The sequence below is a fragment of the Ixodes scapularis genome, unplaced genomic scaffold, assembly GCF_016920785.2.
Source record: "Ixodes scapularis isolate PalLabHiFi unplaced genomic scaffold, ASM1692078v2 PGA_scaffold11__112_contigs__length_91849675, whole genome shotgun sequence".
Taxonomy (NCBI): Eukaryota; Metazoa; Arthropoda; class Arachnida; order Ixodida; family Ixodidae; genus Ixodes; species Ixodes scapularis.
Genome location: NW_024609837.1, coordinates 69,631 through 97,549, shown reverse-complemented (window position 1 = coordinate 97,549; position 27,919 = coordinate 69,631). Strand labels below are relative to the sequence as shown.

Here is a 27,919-nt window from a genome sequence, read left to right as displayed (position 1 = left end):
CTGTACGTCGAAATGAAGTTTTCGAGTGTATTATATAAGACAAAGGGTGTAACGACACACCCTTTTTTCTTAAAGTGCAAGCTTCCGCAGTTCTTTTGCAACGTGCATCCCACACCATGGAGATTGTCGGTCTTAGCAGCCTATTAATACAAGCTAGTTCTGAGCACGCGCTGTAAACAGCGCCCTCAAATATGGCGTTCTGTGAACGCCAAACAGCGCCACTGTGAAATATGGCGTCCTGTGTGGCCCCAATTGGGCAGGAGATCGAACTATACATGCCTTGCAAGTGACGTCACGCTAGGGAAGAACGGGGCCCCGCACCATACTGGTGGTTGACTTCACACAGCGCGGATGCGCTTACCAAGGCGTAGGATGCCGCTAACGGACCGAGCATGCGCTGACATGCACCGTATTTTTAACAAAGGTACCTAGGTGTGTTACACGTGAACTTGGAAAACCGCGCTAAGCTTACGATGATGACGTTTACCCAGTACGTGCGGAATTTTTCAACCTTGGTGCGATTCCGCTACGAGCAGAAAGTTTCGAAATGCCGCCAACAAAGTTTTGACGCACAAAAATTGCCGTATCGCCAAAAAAAGAAAACTAAAAAGCCCCATAATTTGACGAGCGGTTTTAGGTGTCACTTGTAGAAATTTTTTTACGATTTTCCGAAATACTGGTAAACAACGCAATGTTACCGTCATAATCTAAACCCTGAGACAAGGATAATTCAAATAATGGACAAGAGAACTCTCATTGTCTCAGGGTTTATATTAGGATGTATCCTAACCGGCTCGCCTGAATACTTTCGCTCTTTGCAAAGGTTACCGTCTCGCGGACGGCACAAACCGATGACCCGGCGGTCCGCCGCCGACCGATCCGTCTGGTCGGGCTCGCGGCGCGACACTTGGTCGGGAGCCCCGAAGGTGCGCTCGAAGCATGGAAACAGCGTTATGTAACGAACGCCAAAGGCCTTCGTTACGTAACGCTGTTGCATGCTTCGAGCACGCAACGGCGTTATAACATAACACCGCGAAACGAGCAAAAGCCGATGCAAAGGCTTGCACGAACGTAAACAACGGTAGAAAAGTGCCGCCGCTCGCTGCTATGAAATGCGTACCGCAAACTCGGTAATCCGCGGCCGCATCCCTTTTCTGCCGCTCCTAATTTCTCTAATTTGACGGCTACTCTGTCTCGCGGGGCATGCCGACGAAACGATCGGATGATCGTCGGGATACGGGGTAATTGCTACAGCCGAGCGCAGCGCAGTTTACCATTGCTCTCGCTGCGATGGACCGTCGAGTCAACCACCAGCATGGTTGATACCGGTGTTCGACGTCATCATGTGACGTAGGTGCAAGGCATGTATAGGGGGCGCTCTGACCCGTTTGTTTCCCCACACCTCGGTATTTACTCAACACAAGGCCTGTGCAAATGCCCACAGGCCTTATGGGCATGTCCATGTCATGTAAAAAAATACTAACAATCGACGAAGCGACGTTAAGTGCCGGATCGATCCTCCGAGAATGCAAGCTTGACCCACTTCGTCTTTTGTGCTGAGCTGGGACCGTGCTTGCTGCATTGTTCATGCAGGCCGGAGTGGAAACAAAAAAAAGCCCCTCCTCCCCCTCACCGGAGGACACGAACTCCAGCCGAACGCTGACGCCGCGTTCGGTTATGTCGGCCGAGCGCCGAGCGCTGAGTCATTTGTTGTATTTGTTGCCCCCATCCGTGTAGTTCTAAAGTTAACCACTCGGGGCGTCACGGTCGCTCCTCCTCCCCAATAGTGGGTATTCAATGGACGCCATATCTGAGGGCAATGTTTAGAGTGCGCGCTCAGAAAGAGCTCACATTATTAGGCTGCTAAGACTGGCAATCCTGATAGTGCGGAATCCACGTTGCAAAAGGACTGCGGCAGCTTGCCGTCGACACGAGCTCAGCAGTCGCGGAGCACACATCTATGTCCGTCAATGAATAGAACCCATTCGCAACTTTCAGTGATGGTGGTATCGGGCTTGCTTGGGAGAAGAGCGTGTTGGTTTAAGTCATGGATGAAGAAAGAATAAAACAATTAAAACATGGACAATACAACGACATCTTTCATGGTTGTGTTGTCCCTGTTTTATCGGGGCATGAGAATCGCGCTCCCTAGTTCCTGGACACGGTGCTCCTGGATGATCGACTTCACAATAAAAGTACTTGCCTACACCTTCCTGGCGTGAAACAAATAAAGTAATGCTCTAGAACGGCTCGTATATATACCAAAACTAGAATTACGAGTCCCAGACCCAGCCTCCTACTTCTGTTTACGATGATCAACCACGTGACGGCCATTTTGATAGGCGCTAGTGCGTCCTCTGTAGGTCGTGAAAGTTTAAATAGGTCCGAGAACACGTCCATCGTGAGCGCGAAGATAGCGGCCACCACATGCATTGCGCGTGGTGTGTCGCTTTCCGAAGTGCCGCACACGCGAGTGCTGGGTTGCGACGATTGCACGCTGCGCTGTGAATTAGTAAACGTCCGAAAGGTGTGTACCCCTGCACTGCGGTCTTTCGTTTCCTTTACTTCTTCATTTCTTTTTTTTTTTTTTTTTTCTTATTTAACAGATTGCTGTTATCTGTTTTTCCTCCAACTGGAATGAAGTCCGTTGTTGATGTCGTATAGTTGGCGAAGTAAGGTATCCGTCGTCAATGTTGCCAAATCCTCCAAAAAGATCGCGCGCCGCCCCCGAGAATCGAACCTGGGTCTGCTGCCTGAAAAAGCAGAGGCGTTAGCACTGAACCACCGACCCACACGCTTTCGCAAGTCCGGTCTCAGGGCGCCGCCATCTCACTCAGTGGGGGGGAGCTCTTGGGCGCGGCCATGCATGATCAATACCACGTAGAACACAAGGCCTGCGCGTTTTCTCCTCTAAACGCCATCAGTAGTAGATCCCCTCAGCGCCCCCTAGCTAGCCCATATGAGCACCATCGTCTGCTACATCGTCTGCGACGTCTTCTGCGACGTCGTCTGCTCCATCGCCTGCTTCAGTGGTTTGGGTAGGAGATAACGAAACAGATGCTCACGCCAAGTGTCTGTCGCTATAGCATACGATGAAATTAGACATTCACGTGGAGCGTCAACTGAATGAGTGAAATTGCCTTACTGCTTTGCGAAGTGCTGCAAAGCCCTACGTTGGACGCTAGCACTGGACGCCATTTTCGAGGGCGCTTTTTATACTCGGGGTCGCTGCTTTGAAGCGTTCTTCCGCAGAACGAGCGCGCGCGCAAGAAATGCCCGTCTCAAAGCCAGGAGCGCGTGCTAGCTCGCGCTCCTGGCCGAGGGAGTGTTCGCGTGCACGTCGCAAATGAACTGGAAGCTCGCTATCAGCTCTCGCTCAGCAGTCACGCACACAGCTGTGACCGCAAGTGAATGCGACGTAGTTGCGACGCGGCCCCTACTCTCGTCAAGCTTCAGCTTGTTTACCGCTTGGGGCGGGTCGGGGATCTACTAACGAAACGTCATGCGCAGGCCTCGTATTCTTGTGGTATTGCCGTAATCAGGTTACGACTAGGGTGCCTTCATGTGCGCTTTGCTTAGGGTGGTGGCATCTCGCCATTTTATCCCACATGTTTATTATTATTTTTTGTTCAAAAGCGCGTGAAAGAGCGTGGCCCTGCACGCGTTTGTGGCGTTGACTGTGCTACGGCGACATTTTGTTTTCGTTGATTTCTTTGTATTTTCCCCGTGAGCGCGCGCTGTCGGCATCGGGTACTACAAAGGGTGGCATCACCCTGAACAGAAGGACATTGAGGCACCCTAGTTACGACGCCTTAGCAAGGCTTCCTAATCGGATTATGACGCGTCAAAGCGCACCCCAGCCGAGCGAGATTGCAGCGCCCTGAAGGCGGACTTGCAAACGCTTTCTGAAAGCAAAATAGCGGATAGAAAAAGATGGTGCCAAGAATTCGTGCTGGGTGACACGTTTTCAGGCGCTCCGGAACAAAAAGAAACGAAACAATAGCGTTCGGAACTAAGGGTTCAGGTGTCTATGTTTGTTCCCAACACTTTCGTTCGCGCACTCCACGGTGCGTGAACGCGACGCCGATGAACCAACGACTTCACCGTGAGGTGTGGGTTAACGTGGGACTGCTCCTCTTCTTTTATAGGAGATCAAAGGTTGCTTGCTGCGTAACAATATACAGGGTGTCCCCCCAAAAATCTTTACAGACTCTTTTTTTCTGGTAACAATCTATGCATCACCTAATGCTCAATCTTTGCCCCAACGGAGTGCTGGAGTATCCCAGCCAGATGCCAAAGTTTCAGCAATAACGGTCGTTTTATTCAAAAGTTATGTGATTTTCAGAATTAGTGGGAACACTAGAGAGTTTTAGTAGATCGTTCCCATGACTCCGATAACGATCCCCGATACTCCGCCACCGCCTACCTTGCGGATGCATAGTATCGTTATCGGGGCTATCGGAGGTGTCGGAACGATCTACTAAAACTTTCTATTAGTGCCACTAAATGAGCTACGCTTCAGAGTAACAACACTTGCCCATATTGTGCCTTAAAATCATGGCTGCCAGCTAGCCGACGCTTTATCTTAAATCACAGGAAACGCTATTCAGCCCTTCACAAATGTTTAAACAGTTCGCGACAGAGCAAATCAATATTACATGAGCTTCCTAACACCGAATCTAACGCTGAGGAAGTCGCTCTTTTCAATCATGACGATCAGCAGTTGCGTCTGCATTCCATAAGCACCAAAATGGCGGCGCCCACAACAGTGTGGGGAAACAGAGTGACGATACTCTAAGCGTAGCTCATTTAGTAGCGCTTGGGGAAAATAGAGAGTTTTAGTAGATCGTTCCGATACCTCCGATAGCCCCGATAACGATACTATGCATGCGCAAGGGAGGCGGTGGCGGAGTATCGGGTATCGGCTATCGGAGGTATCGGAACGATCTACTAAAACTCTCTAATGAGGCCCGCTTTCGACCGTTTTTGGTATCTGGCGCCATAGAGCTCCGTGTAACATAAGAACAACGGCCGCGGTTTTCCAATAAAAAAAAAATTCATGAAATTGCTTTGAATTAAGATAACGGCTGGTGCTGTAACTGTGGCATATGGTTCGGACCCATAGCACTACAAATGGGTGAAGAATCAGCGTTCAGCGATGCCTATACTCTGTTTACCTTACGATGTACCACAGGAAAGGCAACAAGCGCGACCTCCTTGCTCTGGGGCACATCTCGGTGGCACAAGCTCTAGTGCATTAAGGGCAGCTGACAACGCTATGAACTCGCACTTCAAGCCTTCGCTGCGATAAAACATAAGGTGAAACGAAGTATATAGTTTAATTCTAAGGTAGAAAAAAAAAGCAAGTAAATTTTTTTTTCGGGACACCCTGTACTGTTCATATGACATTTTTAGAGCCGGTATATTGTTCTTTATGAAGAACTAAAGCGGCTATGCTTCCGGAGACACCTGTTTCTTGCTCCTTCTCCGTTCTTGCCTGCTGTTCCGTTCCGCCATCTCCCATCGCAGGCAATTAATTACTGCAGCGGCGCAACTGGCAGCCATAGTGGCAGCAGCAGCATCGAGGAGCGAGTGCACCAGGAAACGTTCTCGCGAGACCTCCCGAGAACAAAAGCGTGCAACAAGGGGGAAAACAAACAAAAAAAAAACATCATCTTCATTATTGGCCAGCACTAAGCTCCCCACGACCTCATGTTCCCCCGGCGACAGAAACGCAGGGATGCGGGGCGAAGAGGACAAAAGGGAAAAGCTAACAAGGAAGACAAAGACGAAGCCAACAGTAGTCGACTGGAGCCGGTGACAGGGACCGGAACAGCCCCAAAGATTCGTTGGGGACGTTGACACCGACCGACGCGTCGTCTTCATATTGCTTTTTTTTTTTTTACTTCTTTTACCCAGTGACTAAAATGAAACAAATAGTACAGACTGTCCTACCCCCCCCCCCCCCCCATATAAATGTAGCCTTCTTTTTTTTTTTTCGGTAAGGAAGTGATTTCCTGAAATTTTCAAATGCAAAATGGGGCCCATTTTTGCCCGTTTTTTGGAAACTGGCGCCGTAGAGCTACACGTATTCAAGAGTTAGCTGTCAGCCGTAATTTTTTTTTTTTTTTCATTTAAAATTTTTTAAAAATTAACTTTTAACTTTTGAATAAGATGACGCTTAGTGCTGAAACTTTTGCATCTGATTCGGAACTCTAGCGCTCTACAGCTGGGTGAAAAAGGGGCGTTCAGAAATGCGTAGTGCACTTTTGCGGTTAAAAAAGAAAAAGAAAAAAACCTTGTAAAAAAAATATATACATATATATATATATATATTTTTTTTTTTTGGAGGGGGGGGGGGGGGGGGGAGGAGCGTAGATTCGGCACTTTGTACCAACTTACGATGAACTAAAGGCAACAGCCATATGGACCTCCAGGTCCAGTCAGGGGCCAGTCAAGAAATACCGCGCTTTGCTTTGGCGTGCGTGACACTGCCCTCCCTGAGAACTTCGCAGAGATCGCCCTCTCCAAGCTGCCACCGTTGACTGCTGGGCTGAAGAACGCCTTCTAAGCATGCGCTGTTGCTTTCTTTGGCGGTATACCGGACGCTACGTGATGCCACAGCTCGGTGACTCAGCATTTTTCGACCGGGAGATAAGCGATGGAAAGATCTATAGCAAGCGCACAAAAGGCTATACGAGCGCCGCGACGACGCAATTATGGCTGTGCTCGATTAGCTCCATCGGCTGCGCTAGGACTAGAAGTGAAACTGAGCGTGATACGCGAGTTGGAGCACTTGTACCACCTGGTCGACAACTGGCTCTGGAGTTGGGCTGAAAGCCCCGTAGCTGTGACCAACGTTACTAAGACACTCAGCTGGTAAACTCACCTTCGAGACCCGAACCGCTAGCATCCACCGAGACCAAACGAAATACGATAACAGCGCCACCTTTCAGCGACGAGTCAAAACAGGAAAGTTGCTTTATACAGCTACTGCGAGATGGCCCCGCGAGATTGTGCCACCTGTGACTCGACCTGAACCAATACGTGCAGCCGTGCAGTTCCCGGAGTGGCCACTGCGGGAGAAATGGCGGCGTTGCGATCGCCATTAGTTCAGTTCTCGGGTACGGATCGGAGCCACTTTCTCAGAGCAGGCTCCTATGGCAGTTTCCCAACTGAGTTGTTCTAGTAACGCTGCTGTGGCCTACGGGTCATTATTGGAACAGTCAAAATATAAGAACGCGGTGGCATCGGTATCCGAAGTGGCGACCGCTTTTCCGCTTTTGTCGGATTTCATCGCGGCGTCGGTGGAAAAATGGAGGCACCGGAAATTAAACCGACTACTGGGTGTTTGTCGTTGCGAAAGTCCTTCGTGCACTTGAGAGAATTTTTTTTTTATTTCCGTTTAATCAGTGCGACCACTGATAAAGACGATCGATGTCCTGTTCTAAATTCGTCGTGACATGGAGGAAAACGGAAGGCTGCGCAAGCAGCACACCATCGTTGGCCCAACATTGGCGCACCACCGGCGAAAATTGGCTCCAATATAGACGATTGCAAGCTGGGCGACTGGCCGCCGCCATGTCTCTGCTCGAGCAGGCACGCCCGTGCGATTACGTGCTTGCCAAAGCTACGTTCACCCGCGCGTTGCACGCGCTAGCACGCATGGGGCACCACTTGTGGCGCCATGCTTGCAATTGTCTATAAGCCCAACGCTGGTTTTCTTGAATGCGCTACCCGATCCAACGTTCGACGATTCACTAATCCCAATGTTGGACCACTATTCAACCAATATTTAAACCACCATTGAACCATTATTCATGCCATCGTTGGACCGTTTTTTAACCAACATTTGAGCCAACGTTCGGCCAGAATTCAACAAATACCTAAGACATCATTGGACCACTGTTTGTTGTGGGCCTTACAAGCAATATTGGCACCCAAGTTTAATCATTTTTTTTTTGTGTTTTTTTCCCAGTATCGGCTCCCAATCTTATGTTCGGGCAATTTCAATTGCGGCATTTGATTTTCACCGCAGGCTGTATAATTTTCGGCAGCCATTTTAGTGGGCATTTTAGCGGGTATGCAGCTTTCTAAAAAATTGGGTTGTGTGTGTGTTTATACAGCCTAGAACTTGGTCTGCCTCACAGGGGCGACGAGTCTCCCAGCTGTAGATGAGAAATTTAGCCAGTGCGGTACAGCCGCTAGCCTGGGGTCTTTAACGTGCATCACGCAGTGGTGATACACGACCGCACGCCGGTACGATGCTCATCCAGATCGAAACGGGCAGGGGTGGGGCTCGAACCCAGGATCCCTGGGTTCTGCAGCGCGAGCTTTCGCTCCACGTGCTCCGAGCTGGTCTGCGCTAGACCACTCGGCCACCGATCCCCTTTTTTTTTTTTTCTTTAATGCATGGAAATTTTTACAAGTGACATAACATGTTGATACTTATGCGTATATACAGTTATAGGACATTCATTTCACACCTTATTTACATACCAATGTCACACACAAACACCTTATATATGGCATCTTATACATGTGGCCAGTGGATGTGATAAATTGAGACAGAAATTGCGTCGACGAGTGTAACACAATGGTCACAGAAGGATATATCGTCAATAGAGCATTCAGAAATCTGGGAGACCCAGACATGCATCGAACAGGGCAAACCACTCTGGTTGGCTGTGAGGTGAAGCGTATACGCTCCTCACTTGCGCTACCAGTTCTAGAAAAAGAGATTTTGTCGTACGGGGTTTCTCTGCGTGTCTGTCGATCATGCGACATTTCCATAGACTATGAAGTCCCAACAGAGCGAACATGTCGTACGGGACGGTTTCGTTCTCAGCGAACGGGAGGAAGCGGAGACTGTAGTCATTAAGAATTAGATCTTTCTTCAGCGTGCGTTGTAGAACATCCCAAAACAAAAACGCGTCGTTGCAATAAATAAAACAGTGCTCTATGGTCTCTGGCTTGTTACAGAGTCTGCAATTAACAGTCCACGGTACAAATATTCCTTTTTCCTGGAGGTAAGTTTTTACTGGTAGGGTTGATGTATGCAATTTGAAGAAGAACGTCTTGGTTGAGGGAGGCACGCCCATTTTCTTGACTCTTTTGAGAACATCATTGATGGGTTCTAGCGTGAAACGGGTACGATAGAGTGGTAGTGAAAACAAGCTTTCCGTAATATTCCTTGACAGTGTCTTCCTGGACACGCTAAACAAATATTCCAATGAAAACCGTGTTTTCAGGAAATTTAAGGTATCGACAACTTCCTTTAAAAATCCCCAGGGCCTATTTTTCGACGTTTCGCCCGTTGAAACAACAAGATAACTTAAACTCTCAGCAAGGCGTGATTGGAGTATGACTCTAAGGAACTCGTGATTGGCATTTTTAAAGAAAAAGAATCTCGACACTAACTGGCGGACAAATATGTGACACAGTCCTAAACCACCGGATTCGAGAGGGAGGAATAGGTTGTCCCTTTTAACACGTTCCCACGTTGAGCACCATATCAAAGTGGCGAATATTCTATGGAATTTTTGGATGTCTGTTCGAGCGCAATGAAGCACTTGAAGAACGTACATAAGCTTTGAAGCGAGGAATATATTACAGACACTTGCTCTAGTAAAGATGGAAATATCTCTACCCTTCCACGCATCAGCCTTCCTTTTCAGTGTGGTCGCAAGGGTGGACCAGTACGTCGAGCTACTACGAATTTGTGAGAGCGGTACTCCAAGATATGTGATCGGACTCTGATTCCACTCTATCCCTGCAAACAAACGAGGTTTTGTGGCCCAGGAACCGCACCAGAATCCGTTGCATTTGGATGGATTCACTGAAGCCCCAGTGACTGCGCAGTAACGCGCTGTTTGATCAAGCGCTTTATCGACACTCTTCTTGTCAACGCAAAAAAATCCAACATCGTCTGCGTATGCGAGGACTTTTACCTCGACATTTTCCACAGAGTACCCAGGAATACATTCTATTTTCAGGATGCTGAGGCATAAGGGCTCTAAATACAATGCAAAGTGGAGGGGAGATAGAGGGCAGCCCTGCCTTACGGAAGATTTGATCTTAATTTCATCAGAAAGTGTGTTATTGATTTTCAGTCTTGTCGAACTATGCATGTAGCAAAGTCGAATACCTTCCAAAAGCGTCTCTCCCAGGTTTACGTGCTCAAGAAGGGCAAATAGAAATGAATGACTCACGCGGTCAAAGGCTTTTGTAAGGTCTATTTGTACAAGTGCAGCCTGGCCATTACTGTCTGACACAGACTCTAGGACGGAACGGGCAACATGTACGTTCGTTTGAATAGATCTGCCCCGTATGCCACAAGTTTGGTGTTCACCTACCAGCTTTTCTATTACGCACTGAAGTCTTTCATTGAGAACTTTAGCGTAGATCTTATAATCGACGTTGCAGAGTGATATTGGTCTGTAGTTTTCCATCTTTTTAAGCATTCCCGGATCTTTTGTTTTTGGCAGCAATACCGTGTGTCCACGGTAAAATGAAGGGCGAAGTTTTCTGAATGTAGGATTCTTCAAATATAGCGAGTAAAACAGGAGATATAATGTCTTGGAACTTTTTGTAAAATTCACCGCTTAGTCCGTCGGGTCCTGGTGTTTTCCCATTTGGGAGAGATTTAATGGCGGCCTTAATTTCGTTTAATGTTATGGGGCCTTCAATTAAAAGGCGATCTTCCTCGTCAAGTTTTGGCATCTCTGTTAGTAGCTGTTCGATCTCAGTCTTGTCTTTTGTGGGTATTACTGTTCCAAATATATTTGTATAGAATTGGTGAAAAGATTTGACTATTTCAGTTGCGTCGGTGAGTATCAAACCATCTTTGTTAATTTCTACTATTTCCTTTGACAGCGCGTTACGTCTTTCGTCATCCAAAGATCTTTTGGTAGGTTGTTCGCCGAGGAGAAAGCGTTTCTTCCGCGAGCGAATTAATGCTCCGCGGTACCTTTCGGTTTCATACTTTTGAAGCTTGGCTCGTACTATGTTAAGATCGTCGCTGTACGCGCCTGGGTTTAAGCATTCAAGCTCGTGAAGGGTTACTAAATTTTTAAAAAGGTCGCGCTGCTGTTGTTTGTTTATATATGATGCAATTGTAGCGCGTTCGATTGCGATGTTTTTTGCTTCTTGTTTGAAACTATCCCATTTTGCAAAGATGTGCATGTCAATGTTTTGCAATGTATTCGACAAAAGTAAGGAGATGTGAGTTGAAAATTGCTCGTCACTTAGAAGCCTCAGGTTGAGCTTCCAGTGTTCCCACTGGTGATGAACACCTCGGAGTCTGCGCGGCCCAAAGCAGACTGATACCAGGCAGTGATCAGAAAAGAAAACTGGTTTGACTTGGTAATTGCTCATTGAGTTGATTATATCACCTGAGACATATATTCTGTCTAATCGTGCATGAGATGTTCCTTGGAAATGGGTGTAGCGTATCGATTCACCTTTTTTATAAGCTACATCAACAAGGTTATGGTCTTGAAGCGTGCTCCGTAGAGCGGCGGCACTTCCGTCATACCTAGTTTGTGACACCGATCGGTCGTCTGCACTGCAAACGCAGTTAAAATCTCCCATCGCAACTGTTATTCTATTTGTGTCGAAAAGCGGCGAAACTAGTTCATAGAATGATGTTCTTTCTCTAGGGGTATTTGGAGCATACAGGCAGATAAAGCGCCAATTTATCTGCCTAAAGCAAATGTCGCAGGAAATAAGCCGCCCTTCCAGGTCATTTAGAATGGAAATTGATGATAACTCAAGCTGTTTACGAAAAAAAAGAAAACATCCGGCGGAGACTCCTTTGGCTTGGCTAACGCAGATTTCGTAATCCTTAAGAAAAGGTTCTAATGCGCCCGCGATGCCTTCATCTGTAGATAATTTTGTCTCCTGTATTGCCGCAACGTCCACTTTCTCTTTTTCGAAAAGACGCAACAGCTGAAACTGCTTCCTTCTAGACCCTAAACCTCTTACATTTAGCGTTAGAATATGTAATGGAGGGGCGGGATGCATCAGGACATTTTAGGTGTTGTTCTCTGTACCCTTGAGGTTCCCCAGTAGCTTGGAGTATGGCTTGTGCCGCACCCCTGCCGGCTGGCGGTCTTTCTTGGACCTCTTGGAAGGGAGCTCGTCGGCAGAGGAACTTTTGGTCGGGAGGGGCGTTGAGGTTCCTTCTGGTTCATCGGATGGTCTCGATGTCTCAGAGGCAGGTACGATGGTGGTGGATTCCACGTCTACCTCGTCATGCTCTTCGTCACACTCTGTATCCACTTCGCCGACAATCGTTGACTCTGATGATGAGGATGACGCGCCGTCCTCGTCAGGCGGAGGTAGCTCCGAGGGGCCCCCAGGGTCATCCTTGCATTCGTTGATGGCAGGTGCCGCTCTTGGGTGCTCCTGCTCCACGAACTTTTCGATCGTTGATGCCGGTGGTGTGTGCCCCGATGCGTCAAGGACCTCCGTGACATCCATAAGCAGCTCGCTCTGTTCTTCGGCCTCCTGGGTTCTTGGTCCAAGGAGCTTACTTGCATACGTTGTGACGCAAGTATCAGTCGTGTGTCCGTACCGTCCACATTTAAAGCAGCGGGGGGTCTTGCACTGGCGGCGAACATGCCCCACTCTGTTACACCTGAGGCATAGAGGTGGGCGGCCTGGCACGAGTAGGAGGCACTGGCATCCAAAAATCTTCAGGAGATGTGGCACCTTCTCAATCGTGATGTCGTCGTGAAGTGTGATGTTCACTTCTCTGTTTAAAGTGTCCATATGTTCCATGCCGGGGCATCTCTATTTCTCCCGGCTCATGCTCCGCACGGTTCCGTAGGCCTGCAGGGCCTCAGCGACGCGTCGGTCTTCAAGATGGTCTGGTAGCCAAATTATTTTTATCTTGATGTCGCGAGTGTCTGGGTCTATAACCAGACATTTTCGTCCTTTCACGAGAAGTTCTCTTTGTTGACACAGCTTCGCTTTCGCGAGCGCGTTTGTGCAGGTGACCATCCAAATGTGACTCATTTGGTATTGTCCGGTTGCCTTTACATCTTGGAGATCTATTACGTCTCTGAGGGCGTCGCGAAAGTCTGGCGCTGAGTAAGGCCTAGCGCTTATGTCTGCATGCAGGAATACGGAGTTTAAAATCAGGTTGCCTGTTGGAAAACGGGGAACGATTACCTTGTAGTCGGTTGTACTGTTGTCAGACGATACGGGGTTAACTCGGCCAGTGGCCGATACGGTGTTTCCACCAGACATCATATTCCTTGCTGCCGTTCCGAACGGCTTCTTCTTCCTCCTCCCGGCCACCGATCCCCCTATGCAGCTTTCTATTCAGATGCATTTATAGTATTCAGTAAACCACCATACGTACATCTGAAAGGAAAGCTGCAGTGGACAAGCCACATTCACTGTGGAAAGACTATAATACCCCTGTCAGACGGGCACGTTAGATGACATTTAAGCAAAATGACATTACAGCTCGGCCAATCCGCGTGTTTAATATGCCACGCGGCGCGTGCACGCGCCACGTGCAGAACCAGCATCACGAGCTGATTCGCTGAGCGGTGGCTGACATTCGATCAATATGACATCTATTTTCCCGTCTGACATCGGTATAACCTGGTATAACACCCCTGGCTCTGTTGGTGCGATTGGCTTCCCTCTGTCCTGCTGCCCGAGTCTCTTCGCGCCATTTTCGGAACCCACCTGTCGAACGCGATAACGCCATAGCCGAGCAACCGTTGAACTTCTCCAACAAAATGACACACCTGTAAGCCTTAAAGCTCCCGATGAGCACCGGTTGGAGCTCGATGGATTACACCTACGATGGCAGAGTAAGCTCTCTCAAACACGATCAGTCCCGTTCAGATCGTCAAACGTACACTGCCGAGCTAGGCCTGTGGGAACGCCGCGCGCGAGGTTCCATTGAGCTCCAATTGCTTCATGCGTGGCTAGGGTGCCTACATGTCTGTCTGTCTCAGGGTGAAAACAACTATTGTTGTCCTGAATGTGCCAGCGCGTGACGCTCTGGCGCACTCGGTGCGTGTCATGGGCGGTAAAATGGCGTCTATGCATTAGCCAAAGCTACGTGCTCGAGCTGAGTGATACCGGATTGCGCGCACTTCAAAATGCATAAAAAAACAATCGGGCGGAAAAATGGCTGAGATGTCACCACTCAAGCAAAAGCGCGCGTGTGTATGAAGGCACTCTATGCGTGGCGCGACAACAGCGTCATCTGCGCACGTGATCGAGGGATGGCTTCTTCCTTCTACACAACGATACCAAGGTATACGCGCGCGGGTAGTGCGGTTGCAAAGATCAGAGCTGTATATGTAGAGAGTTTGTCCATTCATTGGGAAGTATAGAACACAAATGAGGAGACGCCATTGCTCGGAAAGCGAGCTGGACGCGTTCCAGGACGTCTGCACAAATTTGAATGTGGCCAACCAGAAGCCGGCAGTGATAACCTGGCGGTAGTCGTGAGAAACGAAATTTATATGTGCGTCGGAGTAACTCTCGGTGACTGAAAATATGGTGCACGTGATGTTTCAATCACGGTCATCCAACATCATGACGGAAGAGTGCGACTCTACGGCACGATCGACATAATCCGTATACGCCATGCGCCGAGGGCCGGGAACGTGCCGTCCGAGCGGTCACACGCTCTGTCCGAGCAAAACAGAGTTCGAGCGGCACATTCGTTTCTTAGATCTATCTGCATGATCATAATCGATTATCACGTGCACCCTATTTTCAACCACGAAGGGTTACTACACTTCACTCTCACGCGCTTATTAAAACCATATACGAACATAAACCTTTGATCAGAACTGTTTCTCGCTACCACCGCTAGGTGATTCTTTTCGGCTTCTGGTTGGTCAAGAGAGTATGCCAAGCCCTCTTTCCGAGTCTGATGCACGCTCTGGTTCTGACCGCGCCTCCCATTAACCAAACTCTCTCTATACACGGCTTTGGCAAATATCAAAGCGATATTAGTGTTACATGTTTCCGCTATGCATGCGGTTTTAGCGAGCGAACCCCTCCTGACCTATAAATGAAAGGTGTTTCATGTCAAAAAGACACAAATTATCTTCTTTTGACAGTGCGCGAGGGTTCCGCTTCATGTCGTTCTCCCACAGGAACATTCGACCTGCCCAGTCGATTCCCACGCCGAACAAGTTTTCGCATTGCGTAAAAAGAAAAAAAAAATCAATACATTCGAAGTTTAAACGTAGCTAAAAAAAAATAAAAAATAAAGAGACCCTTCTCGCATTTAGCATTTGCGTATTTGCGCGAGATTATTTTTTTTTCTCCATGAAACGTGCAGAGTGGCATTTTTTACGCCGCTATTACCATCTTGAATGGCGGAACATCCTGTACCAGCGAAAACATAGTTTTGCTTTCACCAAGCCATTGAAAGATGTTTACTTTTCTAAACGTAAATATCACATCATTCTTGTTTTATGTCGCCTTTATATTTTTTCTTTTTTTTTACATTGAAGTGGTGCGCCCTTTTTTCATCGCCCATACACTACACCTGATCCACGTGGCTGGGGACGAAAACAGACAAAAAAGGCGTACGAATCAGCAAACTTTGCAATGATCAATACGCCGTTCCAATGTTTACAGGTCCACAGCCCTGCAGCACACTCTTTAGTTTCCGTGAAATTTCTTTTCATGAGCTGTCTATAAAAGAAACAGACTGAATTTAACAAGGTCGCCTTAGTAAACATTGAAAAAAACAAAAGTGTTTGAGTAAAAAAGAACACCTCGAAAAAAAATGGAGGATTAAAAGAAGCACACAAAAACAGCGTTGCGTTTGTATTAGAGGCGACAGTTAGGACCAGTTTTTTAGATAACCGGTTATCCGATTATTCGTACTAGCGAACTCTTCTAATTCGAAAATCGAATAACCGGATATTTGAATAACCGGCAAAGTTACTCGGCTATTCGGTTATATAGATATCCGGATACTCGAATACTATATCGAATACATTATACCACGTACCGGAATCGAGATTGTTCGGCCGAAATAAAGGCCTTTCAACCCGCGGTTTTACCAACGTCGCCTGCACGCTTTTAGAAATTAATGCGGATCTTCAGAGGTAATACATTCATTCATCCAACCATCGCACCCCTAACGGCTAATTTGAGAATTACTCCCACCGGGACAGCACAAAGTATTCGATGGCGTTTCCAATGCGACGCTGAACGCCTCGTGAGCGTTGGACGAACACCGACGTGGCACTCGCTTGAAATCTATGCCCCCCGGCAGGCGCGTACCAGAGGGGGGTGTTAAGGTGTCAGAACATCTCCCGAAATTTTACTAATATGGCTTACAAACGGGCGCCATATTAAAATTCCACTCTGGCCAGGTCTGGGCTATCGAAAATAACCCAAAACAGCTATATTCCATTGCGGGCTATGAAACACGGGGCGTGGGGAATCCAGTGCATCTCATTATCGCCGCTAAACCAATGGGATTGCGGCATTAGGCGATGAGAGAGCCGACGAACCAATCAGAGCGCAAGAAACGTGAACGCGTATAAACCGTGCCTTGCGCATGTTCCACGGTGGAAGGCAGCAGGCGCCATATTAAACTACGACGTGGCCAGATTGTTTTTTTGTTTTGTTTTTCTCGTCGACTTCAGTTTGAAAGGAATCGAGAGCGAAGGCAACATTGGTGCGCCGAAAATTTAACGTGAGTGTCTAGATCACCGTGTGGGGACGTAGCCAAGCCGGAGGAGGAACTGCTCCATACACACACTACGTCACAGTGCCTGCTACCTCCTTATGTTGTCCGGGTGGGGAGTAGTTCTCAACTCAGTCGCTAGGCGCGCGATGGTTGCATGGATGAATGTATGACGTCTAAGGATCCACTTTAACTTTCAAAACGTGCAGGCAACGTAGGGGTAAACCGCAGGCCGAAAGGCACGCATTTGAGCCGAACAATCTCGATTCCGATACGCGGTACAATGAATACGACATATTCGAGCATCCGGATATTTCATGAACTGAATAGCCGAGTAACGTTGCCAGCTTTTCAAATATCCGCCTATCCGGTTTTTGAATTCGAATAATTCGCTAATGGGAATAATCGAATGACCGGTTATATAGAAAACCGGTCTGAACTACTGCCCCTAATACAAATACAGCGCTCTCTTTGCGAGCTCCTTTTAATTTACTATTTTTCTCTCGCAGTTTTTTGTTTGTTTTGATTTTTTCTTCATCTTTATGTTATCTTTATGTTTACTAAGGCGACCTATTAAGTTCAGTGCGTCCTTTTTGTGAACAGCTCATGAAAAGAAACCCCAAGGAAGCTGAAAAGTGCGCTCTGGACCTGTAAAGACCTGTAAAGGCTCTGGACCTGTAAAGATTGGAACGGCGTATTGATCATTCAAAAGTTCGCTGATGCCAATGAATTTTTTGTTTGCTTTCGTCCCCTGCCACGTGGGTCAGGTGTGGGGCATGGGTGAGGAAAAAAGAGCGCAGCACTTCAATAAAAAAAAGTAAATATTTATAGGCCAGATCAAACAAGCAAAAAGTGATATTTACCGCTTAGAAACGTAAACTTCCAATGGCTCGGTGAGAGCAAAAAGATGTTTTCACAGATACAGATACATTCAAGATGGGAATTGCGGCGTAGAAAAGGCCACCCAGCACCGTTTCATGCAAAAAAATATAAAATAATAATCTGGCGCAAATACGCGAATGCTAAATGTAAAATGTTTTTGTTCGTTTTTTTAGTGACGTACTTTAGTAAAAGTACTTTAAAAGTATTTTTCTTTTTTCCGGTTCGCGAAATTTATGCTTGGTGTGGAGATGGACTGGACGAAACAGGTCAAAATTTCCTAAGCTAAAACGGACTCTTTTTTTTCTCTCTTTATTTCAGCTTCATTCAGTGTGAACTCATCCTCCCGTCAACTAAATTTCTAATAAGACTTGCCTCGTGCTTCTTTATAGCATCAAGAGAAAATGTTTTACTCTCTATTATTCTTTGAGATATTCCACCACAGGTGCACGGTTTGGAAACGAATAGGCGATATGGAGCCGGAGCCCCCCCCCCCCCCCCCCCCCCTCCCCCCAGCCATCAAAAAACTGTAGCACACATAAAAGATATAGTTTTTTCTAGGGCTGGGCGTCGATTAAAAATTTTAACCCGATAAATCGTCACCCTTTAATCGATTAATCAGGTGCGCTGATTTTCATAAATAATATATTAAAAAGAATGCAACAACTCGCCTTGCCTTTGAAGACCTATTTTACTCTCTGTTACACGGCGCAAAGGACATTTAGAATTGAGGATACATGTAGTGCAACAAAGGCTCCCATATTTTTGCTCCAGCTCCGAAGACAAAGCAGTTTGTCCACACTCTCCGACAGGAAGACAAAAAGTCGGGGCTTGGGCGATGCTTTCTTCTTTTTTCAGAGAAAGGGGCCTCGATGAGAGGGCGCTGATTGTTGTCTGCGTTTTGACGGATGGTCCTTGCTGCAGCGGAGTACATGGGTGCTTCGCTCGTAGGTGATACTGAAGCGAACGTACGCTTCCACTGTATGAAAACGGCTTTTTGCAGATGATGCAGTGACTTCCTTCGAGTTAAAAACTTCACCGCTGGAGTTTACATTTAACCCCAACTTTCCAGCGAGATTGCCTTTCATACTCGTGAACTCGTCCATTTGTACGGGCCGAATACTGGAACAAGTAACCATGGAGTTGTTAGCTCCCCAGCTTGCCAGCTCGTTTGTCTTGCCTGGGCAGGATGTGTAATAGATCCTCAACACGTGAAGTTTCGCGGTCGTAAAGGGATCAATTGCGGGCCCGGCTTGTTCGCCTGGCCTCGGTAGAACTGTAATGTGTATCCTCGAACACATGACGCTTCGCGAGCGCGAGAACTGAACCTTGCTCATACTCCTAGCACCTGGCTGAGAACAGAAAACCGCTCAGGACAGAACGACCGGATGCACGCCACGCTGCGTTTTCCTTAAGGGGAGGCGGGGGAGGCATGAGTTACCCTTAGTTCGGGCAGGTCGTCCAGGACAGAGCCATGCGTGCGTCCAGTTGACTTCTTTTTGACTACCGATTAAAAAAAAAAACGATTAACCGGTTAAAAAAATGATCGCGATTAGAGCTTTAATCGATTAATCGGAGGTTAATCGATCAATTGCCCAGCCCTAAGTTTTTTCTTTACCGCCGGTTCCTTTAAATCTCAAAAAGAGCACGCCACTAATTTTATAGTCTAGACCTAATATAAATAAGATAACGAACAACACTTTACATCATTTTTCTCATCTCGGGATATAGAACATAGTTAACAAGGATCGTTGTCAGGCTAAGTAGAGAATGATGGCTGCTGAAACGTGCCTTCGCAAAATAAAGATGAACGCAAAGAAAGGGACATGGACAAGCGCCGTTTTTCCAATCAGCTTCCATACATACTTCCTACTTTACCAACCAATTTCCGCGGATTAGAAGGTTTGTTTGTAACGTTTACAAAGTTTATTCACCACAACCAGACTTCCGGCATGTCTGCCTTCGAGCTTTAAATGTGACGTCACAGCCTTCCAAAGCGCGCCACCAGCAGCCATTGGTCGGTTCAACTGCGCAGGCCCGAATCGATCGCCGCTGGGTCCCGTTTTCGCGCTCGGGATTCCTAACGCTCAGTTGCGATCCAGGATATGTTCGCGGCGGCTCAAACTTTTTCCAAAGTTCTCAAGAAGGCTCCTGCATTTGACGGCGTCAGCCCTTTTTTATAATTTTTGTTTCTGATAAAGTACTTTTGATGTCAGTTTTAGCCTTGAGTGTGTATCAACTAGGATAGCAGAAGTTAGAGATCTAGATTTGCTTTGACAACTTCAAAGTACATGACTGTTCGACAAGGATGTTTAGTAGCCATCAGATACCCGAACTCTAAATAAGAGCGAACATGGATACGAGAAGCAGTTTCAACGATCGGATGACCGGGTGGGATTTGTGTTTCTGAACGCGAGTCTTGCTGACGGACAACTGACCATTCTGTTGTCTATCAAGTAGTTTATGAAACCTGCCATCGGGTTCTTTAGGAGGAAAGATGGATTCCGTGCAGCTCCCCAGCTTACAAAACGGATCTCTGGAAGACCCGTCCCTGGACGAGGAGCTAACCTTCAACACGCAGTCCCTCGTCCAAGTCATCGTCTACTCAGTGCTCTTCGTCGCAGCGGCAGCCGGCAACGTCTCCGTGTTCGTCAGCCTCTTGGGCAAGAGACACCGAAAGTCCGGCATCAAGTTGATGATTCTGCACCTGGCCGTGGCCGACCTCATCGTTACCTTCGTCATGATACCCATGGAGATCGGCTGGAGGCTCACGGTCCAGTGGACGGCTGGGAACGCCATGTGCAAGGTGATGCAGGTGCTCCGGGCCTTTGGACCCTATCTGTCTTCGATGGTGCTCGTCTGCATCAGCGTAGATAGGTACTTTGCGGTGCTGCATCCGCTCAAAGTTCACGCTGCCCAGCAGAGGGGCAAGAAGATGTTAGCTGTCGCCTGGTGCACCAGCTTGGCCTGCAGCACGCCGCAGGTGAGGATCAGTCTGTTCTCTTTCGGTACCGGCTAAATACGGTATAGAACGTCTAAATTCCGATCAAATTATCATCCAAAATCTTGGAGCACGAGTTAGTCCGGTCACTGTCAGGGTGAGATCGCCGGAGCGGAGGTTCGCATCAGCGTCGCTGCCCGCGCGTCCCTCAGGGTCTTACAATGACATAAACGCTACCACGCGGCGACGCTGCAGGACAGACGTATCTGCCGCTTTGCGGCGTCGCTCGTTTGAGCTTCAGCGTTTTTGCCGCTTGGGTGCGGGCCTGGGATCCACTAACGACGGCGTCATGCACAGGCCTTGCGACTTCTCGGTGGTATTGCTCCGGCATGCGCTCGTCGCCTTCCTTCGTGCGTTGATTGGGCATGCACGCTCGAAGCCCACGAGACGCTCAAGTGTTATTGAAGGCCGGAAGCTCGGGCTGGAGGCGTGACCAATGAAAGATGTTTGCGCCGATCTCATCGTGTCAGTGACCGTGGTCATTCGATATTGCGTATCTATTTAATAATTAAATTTATTTCCATGTTGAATGGCGGAGCAGAGGGTAAAAGCCTCAATAGAGGCTTGACTAACCCTTAGCATCATGCACTGGCTTAGCAGCGAAAAGACAAAGAATATTGTTACTCTGTAACAATATCAAAACACGTACACTGTTATTTCAAACAAGAAACCAGAAAAAAAAAAAAAACGGGACGAATACGCACCATCTAGCGGACGGCACTGGCATACACAGAGCGTACACAAAAAGTTAAAAAGGAGTGGCCGAAGTCGCTAGTACAGAAAAAAGCGAACGCAGGGCCTCGTAGGAGATAGTGTCTATGCAAAGTTCTTTCAATATAAGAAATATTAACAGTTTAGGTATAGTATAATGTAGCATTTGAGTACCATATTTCGTACGACAAGGTATAAGCATCCAATAAGCCATGTGTTTAGTCTGCAAAGTTTGAAAGTGATTTATAGTGTTTTCCTATTTCGATTTTCAAACTCAGGCACAATCTGTATTCGTAGAGGCTATGCATTGGTAGCACTTTAAATTTCTCAAATAGACTGTCTGTACAAAAATCATACTCATGATATTGGATATTATGCCTATCATTTTTCTCTGCAACCAAAATATTTTTTGCAAGTTCGTAAACGTTGTTTTACCCCAGACGATGTTTCAGTAATTAAGGTGAGAAAAAACAAAGAATTGTAAATTAGTAGCTTCACACTGACTGGGAGTATTTTACCGTTACGAAATGTCACTCCTATAACACTTAACAATTTTATAAGTATGTTTTTCCAAACTTGCTTGTTCGGAAGAAATTACTCCAAGGCTCTTAAAATTACTAACGATTTCAATTGGGGTAGAGCCAAGCACGATACCTTTTTGCTTAAAGTTACACACCTGTTTTTTGGACAAAAACTAGTAGGTTTAATCTTTATAAGTATGAATTTTTTAAGACATTGTCTCTTGCCAACGTTCCTAGTTTGGTCAAAAGACCGTTGGCAATTCTGACAGGATCATCACTATTTTAGACGAAAACAATATAAGATACTCTCATCAGCGTAGGTAAGAAAATTTTGCAGTGCCTATGTTTACAATATCATTTCTGTACATATTAAAAATATAGAGACCAAGAACACTCCCCTGAGGATCACCGGGGCGAATAGACTTGGCGCTAGAAAAATACTGGCCAATAGAAACATATTGGCTACGATATCGCAAGTATGGTTTTAGAACCTCTGAAGGTAACCCACGGATACCATGAAGTTCTAGTTTTTGAAGTAAAATGTTACGATTGATAAAATCAAAAGATTTTTGTGAAATCAACAAATGCACCTCCAAATCAACTTTTTTCCCTAATTTTTTTTTTTTTACGATGCATTATTTTTGTTTTAATAGTGCTAACTCAGTCGACCGGCATTTTCTAAAACCAAACTGTGCGGATGTCAGCAAGTTGTGTTTATCAGAAAACTGAATTAAACGAGCCAGTATAATTTTTTTCAAGCCTTTGCAGAATAACGGGATTATAAAGAGAGGTCGATAGTTCCTGTGGATATCTTGATCTCCTCTGTTGCGCAAATTTATCACTGTCGCTTCCTGAAACTTTTCAGGAAACACGCCTGTTAAAGAGAGATTCAAGTCAAGTCAAAAATGTACTTAATTGGTCAAATTTGCAAATAACCACAGTCACAACTGCTACTGTTTCTCATTTGCATGAAAATAAAACAAATACCTCAAAGTTTGTGACAGTTGAAAAAAAAAACCACGTGGTGAATGATGTTGATTGGGGTGAAGCTCTGGTGGTGTTTGTCTGCGTAGACGCTGAGCTGCAGCATGCCGAGCGTTTCGTTCGTTTTCATCCATGTCACGCTGCGGTCAAATGCTCAAATGCGTATATAACCACCTTCCATACCACACATTTTCTTTCTGAAATGGATGAAAACGAACGAAAGGCTCGGCATGCTGCGGCTCGCCGTCTACGCAAACAAGGACCACCAGAGCTTCGCCCCAATCAATATCATTCACCACGTGGAAATGTAATAGGTTTTTTTTGGTTTTTTTTTTTCACGTGCTTCCGTGCTCGTGAGCACAAGCACCCGACGCCGGACATATCAAAATCCTGGCTACGTGCCTGCACCCAGCCATTGACATTCCCTCGTGATCAATGCGTTCTACAGGCTGCCGAGTTTAACCGGCATTTTAAGACAAATCTTAAGTTTCTCCAGGTAACGTCCGGTCGTCTGGATTGCGCCTAAGAAAAATTGGTATGATCAACTGCCTTAGATTTTTGCAGCAATTTTGTTCATTGATTTCGATATACTTTAAAATTTAAGAGCTTGTCTTAAAAAAAAATTCTGCTATATTCTTTTTTTGGAGCAGTTTAGGCGTTATTCATGGCATGTCCAAAGCACCTGGTAAATAGCAGTATTCGCGACGACAAGTTTGGTTATCGTCGCCTGGTGGAGTTTTTTCACAACTCAGAGTGAGGATACTTGAACTTCCTCTTCTGGTGCAAAGACGTGCAATGCCAAGCTTCTAAGCATTATAAAAATTAAAACATGACCGCGTGGGTACACGGTCCCTGCCCTTTGTAAGGAAAGCAGAAGCGTCCCCAGCGAGCTGCTCACCGCGAATAAGCGAGAAAAAAAAAAAAAAAACAGGAACAATTTTATCGATGATTGGTGCCATCTCTTGCGATTCCAAGGTGCACGTAAGAGCATTCTTGGGTTCCATCTTCGCCATGACCCGTTTCCACTTGAATGAGGATCGTGGCGAAGCTGTGTTTTTTTTCAGTGTTGGACAAAATACTCGATAAAAGTATTTAAGTGAAGTTACTAAATACTTGCTTCGTAAAGTACTTAAAATACTGCTCAAGTTACTTTCACTGTAAAGTATCTTGAGTAGAGTACAAGTACTTAGAAATGTAATTCAATTACTTTTAAAGATACTTCCGCATAGCGTAATCTGTATCGACGTCAGTAACAACGACGAGTATACAGCTGCGCAAATGTGGTTTACCACATTGATTTAGTAGCACGCAACAACATAAAACAAAAAGAAAAGTATCGTAGAGCTATTTTATGCAGTCCAACTATAAGGACCAGGATATTGTCACGAATGACATATGATGAGGCGGCGAATAACTGAAGTAACTAAACGTTTAATAGGGCGAGCTTGTGCCCACAACAATAGAGAAAGCCTATAGCGTTGCAGGCGTAGATGTCGGCGAAACAGCAGGATCGAGCCCTGGGGCAAGACTGATCGGAGCACTTTTTGTACTCGCGTGGGTTTCTGGAACATCCGGCGTAGAACGTTCGGCGCGTAGAACATTCGCATTTCGATCAATGGACAAGGTTCTCGAATTTACGAGAATGTCAAGTTGAAAGAATAAATAAAGGAGGAGTCCGCTCCCTGGAATCGAAACCGGAGCCTCCGTGCGAGAGCCAAGCGCAACAACCATCCGGCCGCGGGCTTTTTTTTTTTTCATTTTTAAATTTTTTTTTTTTTTTTTTTCGGGCAGCTTGCTAAGCACCCGGATAGCTCTCCGTAATTCGCCACAAGACCATGAACTATGCAGACAAGGCTGGCTGCGCGCATGCGCAGCTGCGGTGTTTTCTTCGAGGATACCGTAACGGAGGAGAAAAACGGTCTACTACAATTCCCTAATATCACTGATACAAGTTGAAAAGCATTTCTGGGACAACAAGGAAGAGGTCGCTTTAGCTACTGGGGAGGAGATCGGACCGTGGCGCCCCGAGCGGTTAACTCTAAAACTACACGGATGGGGGCAACGGATACAATGACTCAGCACTCGGCTGACATAACTGAACGCGGCGTCAGCGATCGGGTGGAGTTCGAGTTCTCCGGTGAGGGGGAGGAGCTTCTCTTTTGTTACCACTCCAGCCTGCATGAACAATGCAGCATGCACGGTGCCCAGCTCAGCTCAAAAGCCCTCAAGCTCGCATCCTCCTACTGTTGCTTTCGGAAGATATCCGGCACTTAACATCACTTCGTTTATTATTAGTATTTTTACATCACACTGTGCCCCGCGCTTTATTAGAAGAGCTAACATGAACATTCTCACAAAGCCTGTGGCATGTGCACAGGCCTTGTGTTGGGTAAACACCGAGGTGTGGGGGAAACAAACGGGTCAGAGCGCCTCGCCTATACATGCCTTGCAAGTGACGTCACGCTACGGTAGAACGTGGCCCCGCACCATGCTGGTGGTTGACTTCAAACCGCGGGGATGCGCTTACCAAGGCGTAGGATGCCGCTAACGGCCCGAACATGCGCTAACATGCACCATAAGTTCTACAAAGGTACCCAGTTGCGTTACATGTGAACTTGGAAAAGACTTGCCGAGCTTACGATGATGACGTTTAGCGTGTACGTGCAGAATTTTTCGGCATTGGTGCGATCGCGCTACGAGCAGAAAGTATCGATATGCCGCCGACGAAGCTTTAAAGCAAAAAACTGACGTGTAAAAGAAAAAGAAAAGCTGAATTGCGTGCTTCAATATCTGACGAGCGGCTCTAGAAGTCGCTTTTAGAAAAATTGTAACGATTTTGCGAAATACTGGTAAACAACGCAAGGTTACCGTCATAATCTAAACCCTGAGACAAGGACAAATCAAATGCCGGAGGGCTTATAATATCATGTTTCCTAATCGGCTCGCCTGCATAGTGCATACTATCGCTCCTTGCAAAGGCTACCGTCTCGCAGCAGACGGCACGAACCGATGCCCCGGTGGCGGCGTCTCGGCGAGCTTGCACGCGGGGGCCGCCGCCGACTGATCGCCGTCTGGCCGGGCTCGCTTCCCGACACTCGGCCGGGAGCCCCGAAGGTGAGCTCGAAGCGTAGAAACCATGTTATGTAATGAAAGCCAAAGGCCATATACACCACGAACGGGCAACAGCCGATGCAAAGGCGCGCGTGAACGTAAACAACTGTAGAAAAGTGCCGTCGCTCCCCGTTATGAAATGCATCCCGCAAAGCCGGTAATCCGCGGCCGCATCCCTTTCCTGCCGCTCGTACTTTCTCTAACTTCACGGCTTCTCTGTATCGCGGGACATGCCGAGGAAATGATCGGACGATCGTCGGCATACAAAGTAATTGCTAAAGCCGAGCGCGGTGCAGTTTACCATTGCTCTCGCTGCGAAGGGCCGTCGAGTCAACCACCACATGGTGGATACCGGTGTTCGACGTCATCATGTGACGTAGGTGCAAGGCATGTATAGTGACATCGCTGAATATCACGTCCTGCGGCGCACCTTAGACGCATCGTTTAGCTACAATCCACATTCCCTATATGGGGAGTTCACTATACACGAGCTTGGTATACGGATATGAGTGAATGGATAACAAAGAGAACCCACATAATAGCCACGGCAGTGGTCGCACCTTCTTCAAGTTGGTTGCGCTCAGAAAGGCACTCAACGTTGGGGGGCGCTTTGTTGGGATTTTGGGAGATCATCCAGCTTTTAGTTCGTTTCCTCTCCTGTTCTCTGCTTATCAATGTTCTCTTAGAGACACTGTTCGCGAGAGCAATGAGTGCCGGACCGACGACAAAAAGAAATAATCCAAAGAAAACCTCGACGCTTTGCCGTAGCAGAGTGAAACATACAAAAAGGAAAACACTTTTTTGTGTGTGTGTGAGCACTTTTTTTTATTATTATTTTCTTGACACTCAAGTCTGAATTGTTGTCGTAGGTCGATTCCCGGTCTGCATCGCGCCTCAGTTTGGCAATATTTACTTCCGTAAAACCACCCCTTTTGTTTGAGGATTTTAGGGGGAAACTCTAGGAAACAAAAGGCACCGTTGGGAAGGCGAGGGGAAAACCTTGGTTGTACGAACTTTGGGCTGAAATATGAGTCAGTATCGGAAAAAAAAAACGATGTTTTCACGAGCTCAATCGAAGTTACCTTAGCTAATCGGAGCTAGCAACAGGATTTGGTTGCTCGAAAGAATGTGTACCTTTGCTCGTGCCACGCCCACGCCACTTCATGCCGAAAAACTCAGAAAATGGCGGAATTTCAAAAATTTATTTGAGATAATGAGTACAAGATACTCAGAAATGTAATTAATATAGAGTATTAAATACTCTCGATCAAAAGTATTTGCAAGATACCAAGATACTGCAAAAAGTATTTGAAATACAGTATCTTGAGTAGAGCATTTAAGATAGGCACAAGTCTGGTTTTCTTACAGCTCAGCTCTTAGGCACCCGTTTCCGACTTGAGCGTCGTCGCCGTCACCGTTGGCGTCGGTGTAACCGCGCGCGTTGCATTTATGAAAAAATTTGCGGAAAAAGTGCCCACTAAATTTAGCGGAAAACCTTCCCCGCAAAATTTAACAGAAAATTTCCCCGCTAAATTTAGCTGAAAAAATTCCCCGCTAAATTAAGCAAAACGATTTCCCCGCTACATTTAGCGGGAAATTTAGCGACAAATTTCCGCTAAATGGGAGGGGTTCAGGAAAGGGTGAGAGGACGGTACGGAGGGGTTGAAGGGGCATACCCTCCCCCCCCCCCGTACCCTCCCCTCCTCCTCCTCAAAAATTTCGCTCTAATTCGGCCTTAGAGAATTGTAAACGTCCTTCCTTTTCATTTGCATTGTTTCTTTTTTTTATACCGCCGTTTATGAGTCGCAACTTTCCCCATGCTTTCCCGAATCGTTCGTATCGCTAGATAAGCCAGACTCGTCTTCTTAAATGTAAAGTATAAGAGATCAGCCTTCGGCACCGAACTTTATATCGATGGGGTATTTTCAAATCTCCTAACTCCAGCGCCCATAGCACGATTAATAATACTTTTGTATTCCTTAGAAGTCACTAGCTTTGTTTACTTTTGAAAAAAAAAATAAT

General features: G+C 46.8%; 2 protein-coding genes and 1 pseudogene across 2 annotated transcripts; 1 reads left to right on the top strand and 2 right to left on the bottom strand.

The window, feature by feature from the left end:
* Positions 1 to 8,581: 8,581 nt before the first annotated feature.
* On the bottom strand, positions 8,582 to 9,848 carry LOC121835126 (the record flags this gene model as incomplete). Its single annotated transcript, XM_042289090.1, has 1 exon — positions 8,582 to 9,848. A coding segment is annotated over one exon (1,218 nt), but the record flags the coding sequence as incomplete, so codon positions are not given.
* A 2,185-nt stretch (positions 9,849 to 12,033) lies between these two features.
* Positions 12,034 to 13,257, bottom strand: LOC121835147 (annotated as a pseudogene).
* Positions 13,258 to 20,066: 6,809 nt separating this feature from the next.
* On the top strand, positions 20,067 to 20,588 carry LOC121835146 (gonadotropin-releasing hormone II receptor-like). The gene has a single exon (XM_042289107.1). It carries the CDS (start codon positions 20,067 to 20,069, stop codon positions 20,586 to 20,588), a length of 522 nt encoding a protein of 173 aa, XP_042145041.1.
* Positions 20,589 to 27,919: the final 7,331 nt, after the last annotated feature.

Bases quoted from the DNA above. Each gene is read 5' to 3' on its own strand.
- LOC121835146 (XM_042289107.1), top strand. From the start codon at position 20,067: ATGGATTCCGTGCAGCTCCCCAGCTTACAAAACGGATCTCTGGAAGAC.